Source organism: Oreochromis niloticus, linkage group LG23 (genome assembly GCF_001858045.2).
Source record: "Oreochromis niloticus isolate F11D_XX linkage group LG23, O_niloticus_UMD_NMBU, whole genome shotgun sequence".
In the NCBI taxonomy this organism is placed as follows: domain Eukaryota; kingdom Metazoa; phylum Chordata; class Actinopteri; order Cichliformes; family Cichlidae; genus Oreochromis; species Oreochromis niloticus.
Genome location: NC_031986.2, coordinates 39,527,876 through 39,542,361, shown reverse-complemented (window position 1 = coordinate 39,542,361; position 14,486 = coordinate 39,527,876). Strand labels below are relative to the sequence as shown.

The 14,486-nt window shown below is 38.5% G+C and overlaps 1 protein-coding gene across 4 annotated transcripts in view; it reads right to left on the bottom strand.

The window, feature by feature from the left end:
* Window positions 1–1,783: 1,783 nt before the first annotated feature.
* Window positions 1,784–14,486, bottom strand: part of LOC100700165 (cytochrome P450 2J2) — a 38,561-nt gene continuing 25,858 nt past the window's right edge. Inside the window, exons 1-11 of one of the 4 annotated variants that reach the window (XM_003439881.5) lie at window positions 11,414–11,510; window positions 11,161–11,330; window positions 10,783–10,895; window positions 8,837–8,999; window positions 8,538–8,687; window positions 8,188–8,348; window positions 7,651–7,827; window positions 7,436–7,574; window positions 6,817–7,004; window positions 2,679–2,820; window positions 2,194–2,428 (exon numbers count right to left, since the gene is read on the bottom strand). In XM_003439881.5, coding sequence (XP_003439929.2) covers window positions 2,253–2,428; window positions 2,679–2,820; window positions 6,817–7,004; window positions 7,436–7,574; window positions 7,651–7,827; window positions 8,188–8,348; window positions 8,538–8,687; window positions 8,837–8,999; window positions 10,783–10,895; window positions 11,161–11,197 — 1,446 coding nt within the window. In that variant the 5' untranslated portion in view covers window positions 11,198–11,330; window positions 11,414–11,510 and the 3' untranslated portion in view covers window positions 2,194–2,252. The other 3 variants (XM_013266464.3, XM_013266460.2, XM_025903212.1) reach the window with 3 other exon arrangements.

The following is a 14,486-nucleotide window of genomic DNA, read 5'->3' as shown; positions in this document are numbered from 1 at the left end:
AAGGAAAGACTCGTGTGCGCGCAGCTGGACTTCAAAATAAAAGCTGGCAATGGTGGGGTTATTTTCAGTATTTTCACATGTGGGACATTATTGCATGAAAAAAAGGCTACAGAAAGATTATGAACGAGTTTCCTTTTTAAATTCCTTAAAGAGACCTTGGATTGGCCATGGAATTGTTTGAACTAGTGTTGGATGTGGACCCAGTAAAAGACCTTTCCCAGTGAGACACAACCGGTGAATGCTGGGATGTTCCTACAATATTTGTGTTAAGACTGTTGCACCCATGTAATGTTTAAATGGCAGCTTGGTGATTTTTAGCTCTGGTTGTTGTTTTTTAAGGCCCAGGCTTGTTTTATTGTAAATAAATGAAATGTTCTTGATCGCCACACTGGGTTCTGTACTCCTTGGTTATCATTCTATTTTTTAGCTGCTGTCCAACCAATGGAAATGATTTTTTAAATGTATTTATTTACAGTGATATAAATGCTGGTAGCACAAGGAGATGAGTGAGGGATAAAGAAGATTCAAAAATTTTAAATTAAAAGCAAGTATAAAGTAATCAAATACAGTAAGAATGATCAAATTAAAATTGATCACTAGGAGAAGGCGATGAAAGGAAAGAAAACATATCCAAACTTCTCAGGGAGCTTTTCCCCAGGAATGGGTGCCCTGATGGAAAAAGTTTGGTTAGTCTTGATTCTCACCTGAACTGTGGGACAACCAGCAGAGCCTTGGCTCATGGCCTTAGTTTATGACCAGTGGTGTACGATGACAGGAGATGTGATAAATATACTGTGGCTGAAGCTCATAGAGAGCTTTAAAGGTCTACAAAACACTCTTAAAACTAGTTCTATAATCAATAGGTAAAGCCAGTGAAGAGAAGCTTAAATATGAGTGTGGTGCCACATTTTGGACCAGCTGTAGTTTGTGTTTGGTTCAAGCAAATGTATAACAAATTGCATTGATCTAACAAAGAGGAATTATAAGCATGGCATGGCACATAGCTAGATTCCTTTGGATCAAACTGAGCTAAACTTAATAAGTCGCCTAAGCCAGATAGAGGAAGATTGGACTGAATTGACAGTGATGCTTATTTATGCTGAGGTTTTTACAATATTGGCCCAAATTAATAAGCAAGGAGCCCAGAATGTGAGGTCATCAAGCCATAGTCTACTTCACTTACATCTATAAATTAAGTAATTGTGCTCTTGTGATGTCACCAATGTCAGAAGGAAGCACCTGGCAACCTAGAAGTGCTCCAGCTCCTGTGACCAGTTCATCCATTTCCTGCAAAGCTGACAGTAGTGCAGGATCCTCCAGTCCAAGCTCCTTTCTGGACAGCTTTTGCAAGAGGATCTTAACAAAGAGGACAACAGAACTCCAGATTCTTAAAGGATTGTTAAAGTATTGTAAATTGAACTAAAAGAGAAACAATACCCCAGAGGTGCAGAGGTCTGTCTTGCAATTTGGATGCCCAGTTGCAGCCCAAACACTCTCCCCACAAGAAGGATGTCATGATCCAAATAAAGTACTTCATACCATGTATTCTATACTTCTTTGGTATTGCAGCCATCATGGCACACCTGCTGCTCATCTATTTTTACATTTCAAATGATTGGTTTTAGAAGCATTTCTAAAAGGATCTCAATGCTCTCTTTACTCTTGCCACCCTAGATTTTTTCATTTTCTCTTACTTGTCATTTTCCATCTCTAACTTCAAACACACTTCAGGTAAAACAAACGACTTTGACTGGGTATTAATGGTGTAAAGAGAAATGAAAAGTCAAGTTTAATAATTTTTTTAATTGTATTTTTTTTCAGAATTACCATTCATTTCAGATAAAGTAACAATTTAGAAGAAGGCTTTCTGTAAGCTTTCAAATACAGTGGAAAGTTTTCTAACAAATAACTTTGATTGTCCTTAAAAGGGACAGAATCCACTTTACTTGTAAAAGCAATGAACCAGGCAGGTATAATACACTCTGAAGTCCTTAATCAGAACAGAGACCAACTCCATTATTTCACTTGCCTTAATGTCAGAGTAAAAAGGATGAACTGATATCAGTTTTTTGGTGGTTTAACACTTTTAGAAATTTCTGTTAGAGTAGAATAGATTTACATTGTAAAGGTTTATCAAAAAGGTCTACTGGAGTACAAGAACAAAAACTAAACTGTATTCGATGATAAATGTAATAAAGGAGTGATGTATCAAGCTGAGAATCAGACATTTTCAGTTTGTGATAATTCATGGTTTAACGTGGTACAGCACAGAGGCGGTAAGGTTTGGGACAGCGTATGGCTCCCAGCTGGAACTCGAGACTGGGCTGCTCTCCAGCAGGTGCAGAGAATGAAAACCTCTGAAGGAGGGAGGTAAAGAACAGGAACAACTCCATCCTGGCCAGCTGTTCTCCAATACACACACGCTTACCTGAGAATGCATAAGACAGTGTTATTCAGATAATTTACAAAATATTCAATCGTACCACATATTATTAGTGCACCTCTGAAACAAACTAAGGTTATAGTGAACACCTATGGCCTACCAACCAACGATACGTAAAAAATTGCTTAGGCAAATAAAGACATTGTGGTGGCAAGATGATTACAAGGAAAGACATAGTATGGGTTTCATTTTGCTCTTTTTAGAATAGAATAAGAGGTTTTAACTTCCAACTAACCTGCAGAAAATGGAAGGAAGGCATCTCTCTTGCGAAATTTACCATCCTGGTCCAGAAAGTGTTCGGGGTTGAAAGAGTGCGGAGTTTCCCACATTGACTCATCATGTAGGACCGAGTCAAGTGAAGCCAGGATTATGGTGCCCTGAAGAAGTATGACACAAAAAACTGAGATGCTAAAATTACAAAATAATCAAAATTGTAATTAACAATTGTGTTAATTTGCCAACTGATGGAGGATGGAAGACCAGATGATGGAGGAAGATCATGTAGTATCTTTTTTTTTTTCCCTAAGTCTACTAGGTAGATTATTGTAAAACTCCAATTTCAAAAACTTTGGGACACTTTGTAAAATGTAAATAACATTAAGATGCATGTTGACATATGGCTTGTTCTTTGCATGATGGACCCTTAACCTGCAATTGTGAATAGGAGTAAACTGAGCTAAAAAAAACAAACAAAAACAAAACAAAACAGTAATTCCTGGAAGTGTTGCTGAGCACATACAATGATTTCCATGATAGTATGAGGTCTGTCTTGAGACATGAGGTCTTGTTTTCAAGAGTGACCTGTATGCATTGATGCCTAAGAACCCAAAGATCACAATAATGATTTTCTGCTTTGTCTGTTGCACACAGGGATTTCTCCAAACCCTCTGAATCTTTTAATCATATTATATACTGTAGATGGTGACAAATAACTCTTCACAATTTTGCACTGAGGAACATTTTTCTGAAATGTTTCAAAAAATAGTTTTTAGGTCATGTTGTCACGGTGCGGTACGCCGCTGTGTTTTTTTTTTTTAGCAGGACCCAAGAGCAGAGAGAAGACAAGATGTGACCTTAACATAAAGCGAGCCTTTATTTCGGGCTGATACACATGAAACATACATCAAAGAAATAAACTTGAGCAACAACTAGACTGAAGGCGATGACTGAACAAAGAAAACTGCGAATAAACTGCGACTTGACTATGAACTATGAAACTATGACAACTGTGAGTAACTATGATCTCTATGACAACATGGAGGGAAAGATACACAGATGACGCAACGCAGACTGAAAGAAACACAGAGAATAAATACTCACAGGGAGATTAGGGGAAGTGGAAACACATGAGGGAGAACAGCTGATGCACATGAACCTAATGACAGGACAGGGGAAGTGAAACTAAATACAAGGAACAAGGAACACTGGACTCTTTCAAAGTAAAATAGGAAACATGGAGATTAGACATGACACGAACTTGACAACATAACCACACAGACATGACACATGACAGCTAGGCGCATGAACCAGGGAGACTTAGTACAGGGGGAGATGACAAAAGGAACTAAGAAACAAAGGACTAAACAGCAACCTAGAAATTGACTAGATGAGCTAAACTAGAAACTAGAACGCAAATGAATACAAAATGATTAAAACCCACGTACTGGGTCACATGACCCAGTACCATGACACATGTTCCTGCGATCATATTCAAAATGAACTGATATTTTTTACGAAAAAGTCAAATATTTTGATTTAAGCATTTGACATGTTTTCTAATATATTTTCTTTTACACTGTGAATAAAGTGAGTTTATAAAAATTTGCAAATCATTACATTCTGTTTTTATTTACACAACTTCTCATTTAAAGAATTTTCTTTATTTTTACTACTTTCTACATTGTAGATACATACTGACGACATAAAATATATGAAGCAAGATATATGGAATTATGTAGCAAAGAAAAAACTTGATAAATAACTCTAAATATGTCTTATATTTTAGATATCTTAAAGTAGCCACCCTTTGCTTTGTTGACAGCGCTGCAAACCCTTGGCCTTCTCTCAACAAGCTTCAGGATGTAGTCACCTACAACACCACCTGTAGTTATATTTCTCCTGTATTGGCTTCCCTTCATTGGATCCCTGTTAAACCCAAAATTTAATTCAAAGTCCTGCTCCATACATACAAAGTCTTAAATAATCAGGCCCCATCTTATCTTAATGACCTTGTCGTACCATATCACCCTATTAGAGCACTTTGCTCTCGCACTGCAGGCCTACTTGTTGTTCCTAGAGTATTTAAAAGTAGAATGGGAGGCAGAGCCTTCAGTTTTCAGGCCCCGCTTCTGTGGAACCAGCTTCCAGTTTGGATTTGGGAGACAGACACTATCTCTACTTTAAGATTAGGCTTAAAACTTTCCTTTTTGGTAAAGCATATAGTTAGGGCTGGACCAGGTGACTCTGAATCCTCCCTTTGTTATGCTGCAATAGACGTAGGCTGCCGGGGGACTCCCATGATGCATTGAGTATTTCCTTTCCAGTCACCTTTCTCACTCACTATCTGTTAATAGACCTCTCTGCATTGAATCGTACCTGCTATTATTCTCTGTTTTTATTCTCCACACTATGTCTTTATCCTGTTTTCCTTCTCTCACCCCAACCAGTCGCAGCAGATGGCCGCTCCTCCCTGAGCCTGGTTCTGCCGGAGGTTTCTTCCTGTTAAAAGGGAGTTTTTCCTTCCCACTGTCGCCAAAGGGCTTCCTCATAGGGGGTCATATGGTTGTTGGGTTTTTCTCTGTATCTGTTATTGTATTATAATAATATACTGTACAATATAAAGCGCTTTGAGGCGACTGTTGTTGTGATTTTGGGCTATATAAATAAAATTGAATTGAATTGAATTGAATTGAATTGAACCTGAAATGGCGTTCACTTCACAGGTGTGCCTTCTCAGGGTGAAATTTCTTTTATTCTTAATGGGGTTTGAACCATCAGTTGTGTTGTGCTGTGGTCAGGTTGGTACACAGCTTACAGGCCTATTTGATAACCGTTAGAATTCATATTGTGGTAAGAACCAATCAGCTAAGTAAAGAGAAATGACAGTCCACCAGTTCTTTAAGAACTGAAGCTCAGTCAGTCTGGAAAATTGCACTCATGGACACTGAATGTGTCCATGAGTGCAGTGGCAAAAACCATCAAGCACTACAACTGAAACTGGTTCACATGAGGACTGCCCCAGGAAAGGAAGTCCAAGAGTCACCTCTGCTGCTGCAGAAATCACATGTTAAGGCACCTGAGATTAGAGCCCAGTTAAATGCCACACAGAGTTCCAGTAGTAGACACATCTCTACATCAACTGTTCAGAGGAGACCGCGTGAATCAGGCCTTTATGGTCAAACAGCTGCTAAGAAACCACTACTAAAGAAAAGCAACAAGCACAAGAGATTTGTTTGGGCCAAGAAACACAAGGAATAGACATTAGACAAATAGCTTTGGTCTGATGAGTCCAAATTTGAGATCTTTGGTTCCACCCGCCATGTCTTTGTCACAGAAAAGGTGAATTGATGGTTGGAAAACCACTTCAGGTGACTACATCATGAAGCCCATCGAGAGAACACCAAGACTGTACAAAGCAGTAATCACAGCAAAGAATCTAAAATATAAAACATCCTTTGAGTTTTTTCCCACTTTTTTGTTTACTACATAATTCCATATGTGTTCATTCATAGGTTTAAAGCCTTCAGTGAGAATCTACAATGTAAATAGAAAATAAAGAAAAAACATTATATGAGAAGGTGAGTCCAAACTTTTGACTGGTAGTGTAATTTTAGCCATTAACTACAGTTTATAATAAATGTATCTGTTTTTAACATGAATTCAGATCATTTTTGTCCAGTATTACAGAAAATACTCATCTACACGTTTCAGTTCACATCAACATATAATTTCTGTTTTCATCAAAGTTACGTTATCTTCACATACTGTAGCTAAAACACTAGTGTGAAAATCTATTGAGAAAAGAACTCGTGGTTCAAACCAATTTAATAAAACAGTGGATTTAAGGAACTATATGTCAAAAATGAAGTACGATAAAGATATTTACTTTGTGCAACTTGGAAAAAAGCCACAATTTTGCATTACCAAATATCAACAACAGTCCATAATGGACAAATAAAGCACAGCTCTGGACCTAGAGCAAGTGTAGGCTCTCCTGATCGTGATAATCAGTTTGTTTCAACAGTTTTTTTGCTTGTTTGTTTCTTTGTCTGTTTGTTTTTTGCCTAGAGGTTAAAATGTTTTTAATTCAAGAATAAGCCAGAAAATCTTACTAGGAAAAAAAAAGGCACAAACACTTGTTGCAGATTGTGTACCTTTGGGATTGTGTACTTATCAATTGTGGTGTCCTTGATTGCACTGTGGGCCAGATTCAAGGGGATAATGTTGCCCACTCTCTGGATCTCATGGATGACCGCATCAGTATAGGGCATGTTTTCTCTGTCAGTCATAGACGGCTGTCTGGATGAACCAATCACAGCATCGATCTCAGCCTGGACTCTCTCTGCACAGTGAAAACAGGAAACAAGTTTTAAAATAAACAAAGTAAATTAACTGAAACGACTGTGTACTTTTAAAGCTATCAAGAATAAACTCAGAAAAGTAAAAAATTGTCTTTGTTAAGTTGCTCTTTGTTAACACAGCAAGTATGAGGAGTCTACAGGACAATCACTCAAATACGTTCACACATGGTTTTGACATTGTCATACTGATTCTGGTCTTCCTGTTCCCTTACAAATTCTACTCATCTTAAATTAACAGAAAATAAACTAAGTGATAACTGAAACTGATAAATTTAAAATAAATATTTAAAACTTAGAAAATACAAAACTATGCTGCAAAGATGGTTGGAAAAAAATCCTAATACCACTAACAATAAATATGTGATAACAAGATAATTACAGCAAATGCAGGCATGGTGGATATTATGCACACCTTGTATGTCACTGTAGCAGATCATGTAAAGCAGTCCCCAGTTCAAAGTAGTGGTTGTAGTTTCACTTCCAGCAATAAACAGGTCCATAGTGCATGCACTTAAACTGCTGTGATCAAAAACTGAATCACTGCCCTCCTTCTACAGGCGACAGGAATAAATGACTGTTGACATATTTCATTTGAAATGCAAAAAGAAAGCACAGCACAACACTCACCTCTCCCATTTCTATGAGAAAGGCATCAATGTAATCTCTCGGTGATGCTGGGTTAAAATTTTCTATGTGTTCTCTGATTTTCGTTTTTATGAAATCAGTTACGCGTTTCGTCAAAGTTAATATCTTCTGATGAGGTCCAGGCAGCCACTTCACCAGCCAGGGCATTGTGTTGTACATCTACAGAACAGAAAGACAGTTACCAAATCATATGATGGTCTGGAAACAATTGTGATATTTCTACCTGTGTGTTTCTATATGGAACTCAAAGGACCCTGAATTAACATGTGTTGGGGAAATCCATGACTCCTAAGATGGTAATAGAAGTCTAACATCCGGGGAAAAATAAAATCTTTCAAAACCTTATTTTGGAGCAAAGCCAACAAAGCCTTTCTAATCTACATAATGATTAATACAATTTCCAAATATGGCTCCTGAGTAGCAAAATTATTTCTAGAGGGGCTGATCAATACATTTGATTCAATAAAGAGATGTTTGTTATTTATATGTATTCTTGACACATGTTTAAAAGGGGTTTACCTGTGTCCCTATGGTTCCCTGTAGGCGTTCCATCTCAATGAAGTCACTAAGAATAGACTGATACTGCTCATCAGTGTACTCAAATCGACTCCCAAATACCAAACAGCAGATGATGTTTGACACAGCGTTGTTTAACAGTGGCTGGGCATTAAAAGGCTTTCCTGTGAAATAAAGAGACAATGTGAATGAGGCTTGTTTCAGCTCTGCAAGAGTAATGTTGTTTCGCAATGTCTGATAATTACACTAATGCTTTAATGCATGCGTGTCTGTTGGAAAGTTGGAAGAAACACAAAATGATACACGCGTGTCAAACAGAAAAATATGTGAAAAACAGTGTGATATTTTTATGCCTTGGTGATCTGCAAAAGCCTCTGTGAGATACTGGCACTCCTGCTGGATGGATAACTCCAGGGTCTTCTTGCCCAGACCAAAGTTTCTGAGTGTGTGAAGAGTAAATCTCCTTTGCTGCTTCCACTGATACCCATTTGACATCAGAAGACCTTTGAATAAACACACACACACACACACACACACACAGGTAATAGAAACCAATTAGAACATCTTAATATCTCTATTTTGGCAGTTCTGATGTTGTTGGTGCATTTATTATAAGGGAGATTCTTTTGAACAGAAAACAAAGAACCCCCACCATTATTCCCAAGTAAGTTTTCAAATGAGGGTAATGTGGGACGATCTATGAAGTCTTCTCCTTGTTGGACCAGCACATCTCTCAAAAGTTTGTAGCCATTAAGCACCACAAGTCTTCCGCCAAAGAGTCGAAGGCTGAAAATCTTTCCATATTTCTCTGCAAACTGAACACAGAGAGTGGACAGGTGTTGTTGTGAGAATGAAAACTGTGTATTTATACATCATTTTGCATTTAATAATTAGTTATCAATTAAATCTGAATCTCTTGCACACTGTGTTTTTGTCCTGTCTCCCTGCCCTCACCCCCAGCTGTTCGAGGCACATGGTTGCCGCTCCCCAAGCCTGGTTCCTCAGGAGATTCCTTCCTGTTAAAATTTAATTTTTCTTTCTCATTTCCAAGAGCTTGCTTATAGGGGCATTGTTGTGGTTGTATTATTGCAGGGACCTTGCCCCAGCAAAAGAAAAAAAAAAGGAAGTAGATGTTGTTTACATGGGAAGAATGGGTAATTTTAACCTATTGCCAGGTGGTTGACAGGCATCTATAATTCAGCTTTTATGGTCATTTTAACCTGCAAAGTAACAGGGAATAAAAGGAACATAGGATAAAGTCCATTATTTGCACTTCAGTAAATATTTCTCACAGGGGCTTTCCCAAAAACGATGTATGGCCCCTCTAAAATGTCACTTTAAGTATTTCAACATAAAATTTTAAATGTGAAAATAAAGTGTTGCTCTAAGCAGTAAATTTGTTTAAATACATTATTTATTTTTAATGCTCATAAACCCCCATTATTTTATGTTATACAATTACCTCGTATTTTGTATCACACATTTATGTTTTTGCACTAGAGATGGTACAATAAGGTACAGAAACTTAAGGCTCACTCCACTAATCAGAAAGCAACGCTATAAATCTTGGTATTTGGGAAAGTTTTTCTCTCTCTCTCTCCCTCTTTCTCTCTCTCTAAAGCAGTCGTGTCAAGTTCCAGTCCTCGAGGGCCAAGTGTGGAATGGAGCAGGTGTGATGGGCAGGTGTCATGGACAGCAGTTTGTTCAGTGACCTCTAACCCTCGCTGACTGAAATGCCTCCAAATGCTGAGTGGTGCTGCTTCCAGCTTTGCAGATTAATTTGTTCATGACTTTGGTATCTCTGGCACTGATGCTGTCCCTACTTGTATGCAGCATCACTGCTGGTCCTCCAGTCCAATCTGTCATTCAGGTGAAAGTACCCGTATGTGTCCGTTTCGACCTTCATAACCATGATGTTGATGGGCATAGACCCAATGCAATCCAGAAGACAGTAGAAGTGGAGACACCCATACTGAACATCTTGCCTCTCAGCAGAGTTGTTTGGAAGGTATTAAAGGCACTGAAAAAACATGCTGTCGGCCCTCTTCAGTTTGCTTACCAGCCTTTTAGGAGTGGAGCACGCTGCAACAGGCAGATAATTCCTATCACACTACACTTGGTGTGAGCCGGAAGAGGAAGAGTGGGGGTGACCCACCTAACAGTTTTGTTGTAATAACATTAAAAAATAGACTTTTAAAAATTAACTACTGTAATACTGCAATTTTATTTAGTTGGGGATGAGGTCAGGTTGAATATAAATGTACAGTATAGTGAGCAGACACTGTACGAATTATAAATTCGTTCACTACTATATATATATATATATACATACATATATGAATTTCTAATATTTCAAAACTCGAAGTGGATTGAGTAGTTAAATAGTGAACCAGTCGGCACCCGTACCGTAATATCCGTAAGAAAAGTGCAACAACATTGTAGGGGAAGCTGGCAGTGCAGCTAACGTGACCCTCACTTCACACATGAGGGCTCACTTGACTGCGGTCTCTGAGCTAGAGAGACGGAGGTCCATCGCGCCATGTAAAACTAATGTGAAATTCTAACCGATTGAAAATAAATTGTGAAAATATGTCATACCTCTGCGAATTGCAGGTGAAATCTGTCAGGTCTGATGCGATGAAGATTACCGATGAAAGGAAGACCCCAGGGTCCAGGAGGAAAATTTCTCGGCACTCTGTTCTTCAAAAAATCTGTCAGGAGCAGAAAAACACACAGGAATAACAAAACGCTGCTAAAGTCTATCCACTCCAACCCGAGGACACTGTATAATGTCTTCATGTCTACGTTTGTTTGTGACGACCTGTAGCTTCCCTGTTGAACAAGTCATTACAAACCACGTGAGAACGTTTAGTCAGCTGGTCAGATGAGTCAGGGATAGGTTACATAAACTTTATGGTTAGTCGGTAGTCTCAAGTGACAGTTTGTACTCTGCACGTATACCGCACCCTACCGCACCCCGGAATGTAAAGCCTACACGGCTTCTGGAACGCATTTAGCTCCAATTTGCAGCGTACACCAGGTAGTTGGCTCGGATCACGTTTGTTTAGAACCTCCAAACCAAACAGTCTCGGTGTGGTTGTTTTGGTCCGCAGGTCCGAACCTGAGTACGATTAAGGTGTTCACACCTGTACAAACGAGAAGCAAGTAAATACTGCATGTGTGAGAGCTCCCTTGACTGCGCCACTATAACGTGGAATATCTCACTTACGTTCAATACTGCCTTGTCCCAAATGCATGCAGTAAAAGTGCGCAGTGTACTTTTGCCCTCTTGCTGTAGCCACCTGCATCAGGTGCGGGGGGCAGTGGGCAAAAAGCAATGCAGTATCAAATAATGGGCATTGCAGCTGGATGGTGGAAGGGGTTCCTTCCACAAAATATTTATGACTTTATAATAGTTATGACTTTTGTTAAGAGGGTGTAAAATAAAATATCCCCTAACTATTTAAATGATGCAGAAAAAATATGCATATGTAAATCACTTTATTTCATGCACTTAGTTTCTTTGTAAAAATGTGTGTAGCAAACAGAATATATTGCAGTTACAGCAGTTGGTGGAATTTTTAGATTCTCATCAAAATCCATCACATCGCAATGTTCCCTCTAATTTTTCACGTGTCTGAGCGAACGCACAAACTCCCTGAGCGATCCCTTGGACCACTGTGAGCGACATCAGACGTGTGCACTGTGGTCGCGCCGGCATCTAATCCATCCAAGTTACATGGTTTATTAAAATAATCAAATTACAGCATTTACATTTATGTTAGACTACTTTTAATTAACTGCTTTAGCCCACTTACAATGAAAATGTAAAAAAAAATCTAGTCATTGACCTGTGTAGTATGTTAACACTACTGGAAGTAAAAATAACTTGAACTCCAATTTTGAAAACACAACTTTCTTTCTTTTTTAAAAAAGCTTTGACTTGTATTATGAGTCTGTGGTCTGGGAGAGAGTCCTGTAACTCTCTGTCTGCAAAATATAGTATACCAATACTGGGCAATTAATTATATAGTTACTTCTTCAAAAAAAGTAAGTCAGTTTGGCAAACAACAAAGATTTTTGCAGCAATTTTTTTTAAATGCAGCCAAGGCATTTTTAAATAAACATTTCAAACTATTTACAGAACAATCAGCTGTTCTGCATCAAATCTGATGCCACACAAATTATTTGTGCCACTCCAAAAAATAATTTTTGTCCCCTATGAGATAAAGGAGAACAACAGCCTGATACCTGCAGGCCTGACAACAGGAGATGTATCACTCCTGTAACACCTGTAACATTCAGTACTCTCATTGTTCTGACACACACAGCAAAACTACACTACACACTAACTACACAAGATTTGCGCTAAACGTCGCAAATCTCTCACATATCAAAGCACCGCCGTCACTCCTAAAACTTCCCCCCGTTTCTTAACATCTAGATGCCACGTTGCCATATCATTTTTTGATTGGTCGACATGGTACTTTTTTGGACGAATAGGAAAGGGAGAGGGGGGTGGAGTTTGTTTTTGCTCACAGGTGGAGAGTGCTTTCGAGCCTTTTTTCTTATAAAACGCCGTTTTTACCGTTTATTCCCGCAGTAAATATAAATAACGATAGTATTCAGGAAGAAAACCAAACATTGCATATTTCTTTTTTATCACAACTCTGGTTTTATGTGGCCCATCAACACAATTTAAAAACTATTATAAAGTCCACACTTTTTCTGTCAATTGTTCCGTCTGTCCTCCTCACATCTCCAATGGTTGTACACGTTGTCATTAATGTGGCTTCACTGCAGATCAGCCACGCCGCTTTGCTAGCTAAAACACCGGTGTCGTCACATAAGGACGCTGTCATAGCCTGTCAACCACGTTGATTGGCTGCGTATATACGAATGTGAATCGCATTATTGGCTGGACTATAGGATAAGGTGGCATCGTTCTAATCCCATACAGGAGCAGCCAGTCACTTACTGACTAACACTGCAAAACAGAATTGTTAAAGTTTTAATTTTAATTTCAATTCAGGTTAATTTTTTTTGTGCGCAACACAGATTTTCTGTGCGCAGAGACCGTGCCAGCAGTGCGCAATTGTGCACGTGCACAGCTTAGAGGGAACATTGAATAGGTGAGTGGAAGTAGAACACAGGAACATACAGTAACACAGATTGCTCTTTGAAAGCTGATATTAGCGTAGTGAAATCTTCACTTGCTGAAAGATGGTTTAACCAGATGTCTTCAGCTTCAGTAGATGTTCCTAGAAACTGATTTTTTCTGGACAGAGACATTGAAGGTACTATGTATAGTAACAGTAATTTACTTAAGGATTTAAGTTCTTCCATCACCAATTTTACTTCGGCTTTTGCTATTTTCTGCCACTGGTTATTAGATGTCATGCACATGTATGTAAAGATAAAGAACACCTCAAGTGTAAGACTATAATTTTTCAAAATTTGCTTTGCATACAAAGTTAAAGTGTCATGATCTGCAATCGCAGTGGAAAGACAAGGAGGATCCAAATGCAGACACTGGACGTGAGTGATGTTGAACAGTTGAACAAGAATCTGTTCCTAGGGTTTAGTGTTTAGTTATAGGTTCCTTTTGGCTTTTGTTTTCAGTCTCATACAGCCTAAAATAAATGGCTTGCCGATTGTTAACGCTTACTTTCACCTTCCAATTGTCTGCATTTGGGTCCTCACCGCTCTCCATGTGCAGATTGCGACAGACAAACTGAAGACAGTTGGTCATCGAAGCAGACTGTTTTCCTAGAAATCTGTTGAGTGGAATATTTTTTTTAAAATTTAAACTGACAGCAGTTTGTGGAATATTTTGCATCTTTAAGGAAGCTATTTTTATCTACTCTCTTGTCATAAAGGCTCGCCACAGTAGAAGCTCCATGTTTGAGAGCGTTTAACATCATATTGTTTCTGAAGTATCCCTAAAGGGGGATTTCTGTTTCTTGCTCAAACTGAACCAACAACCTTTCACTTGCCAAACAAATGCATAAGAAAGTTTAAAGCAGCTAGCACTGAACCACAAACAGCACCAAGCACCGTTATATTTCTACACAGTGTTAAGACAATGACTCCAACCTACAGGCTTGAAAATTATGGTTAAAATATTTTCTTTAAACATAAATGCATCAGTCCAGATGTTTCCACATAACGTTATTTAACAATTGAGGTAGGGTGATTACAATCTGTCAGTGATAGCTGTCAGTCCAGTTATTCATTGTATTACTTCCCTCTGTCAAGGCAAACACTAAAAGTGACACCGCTCATACAAGTTCATAATGAAA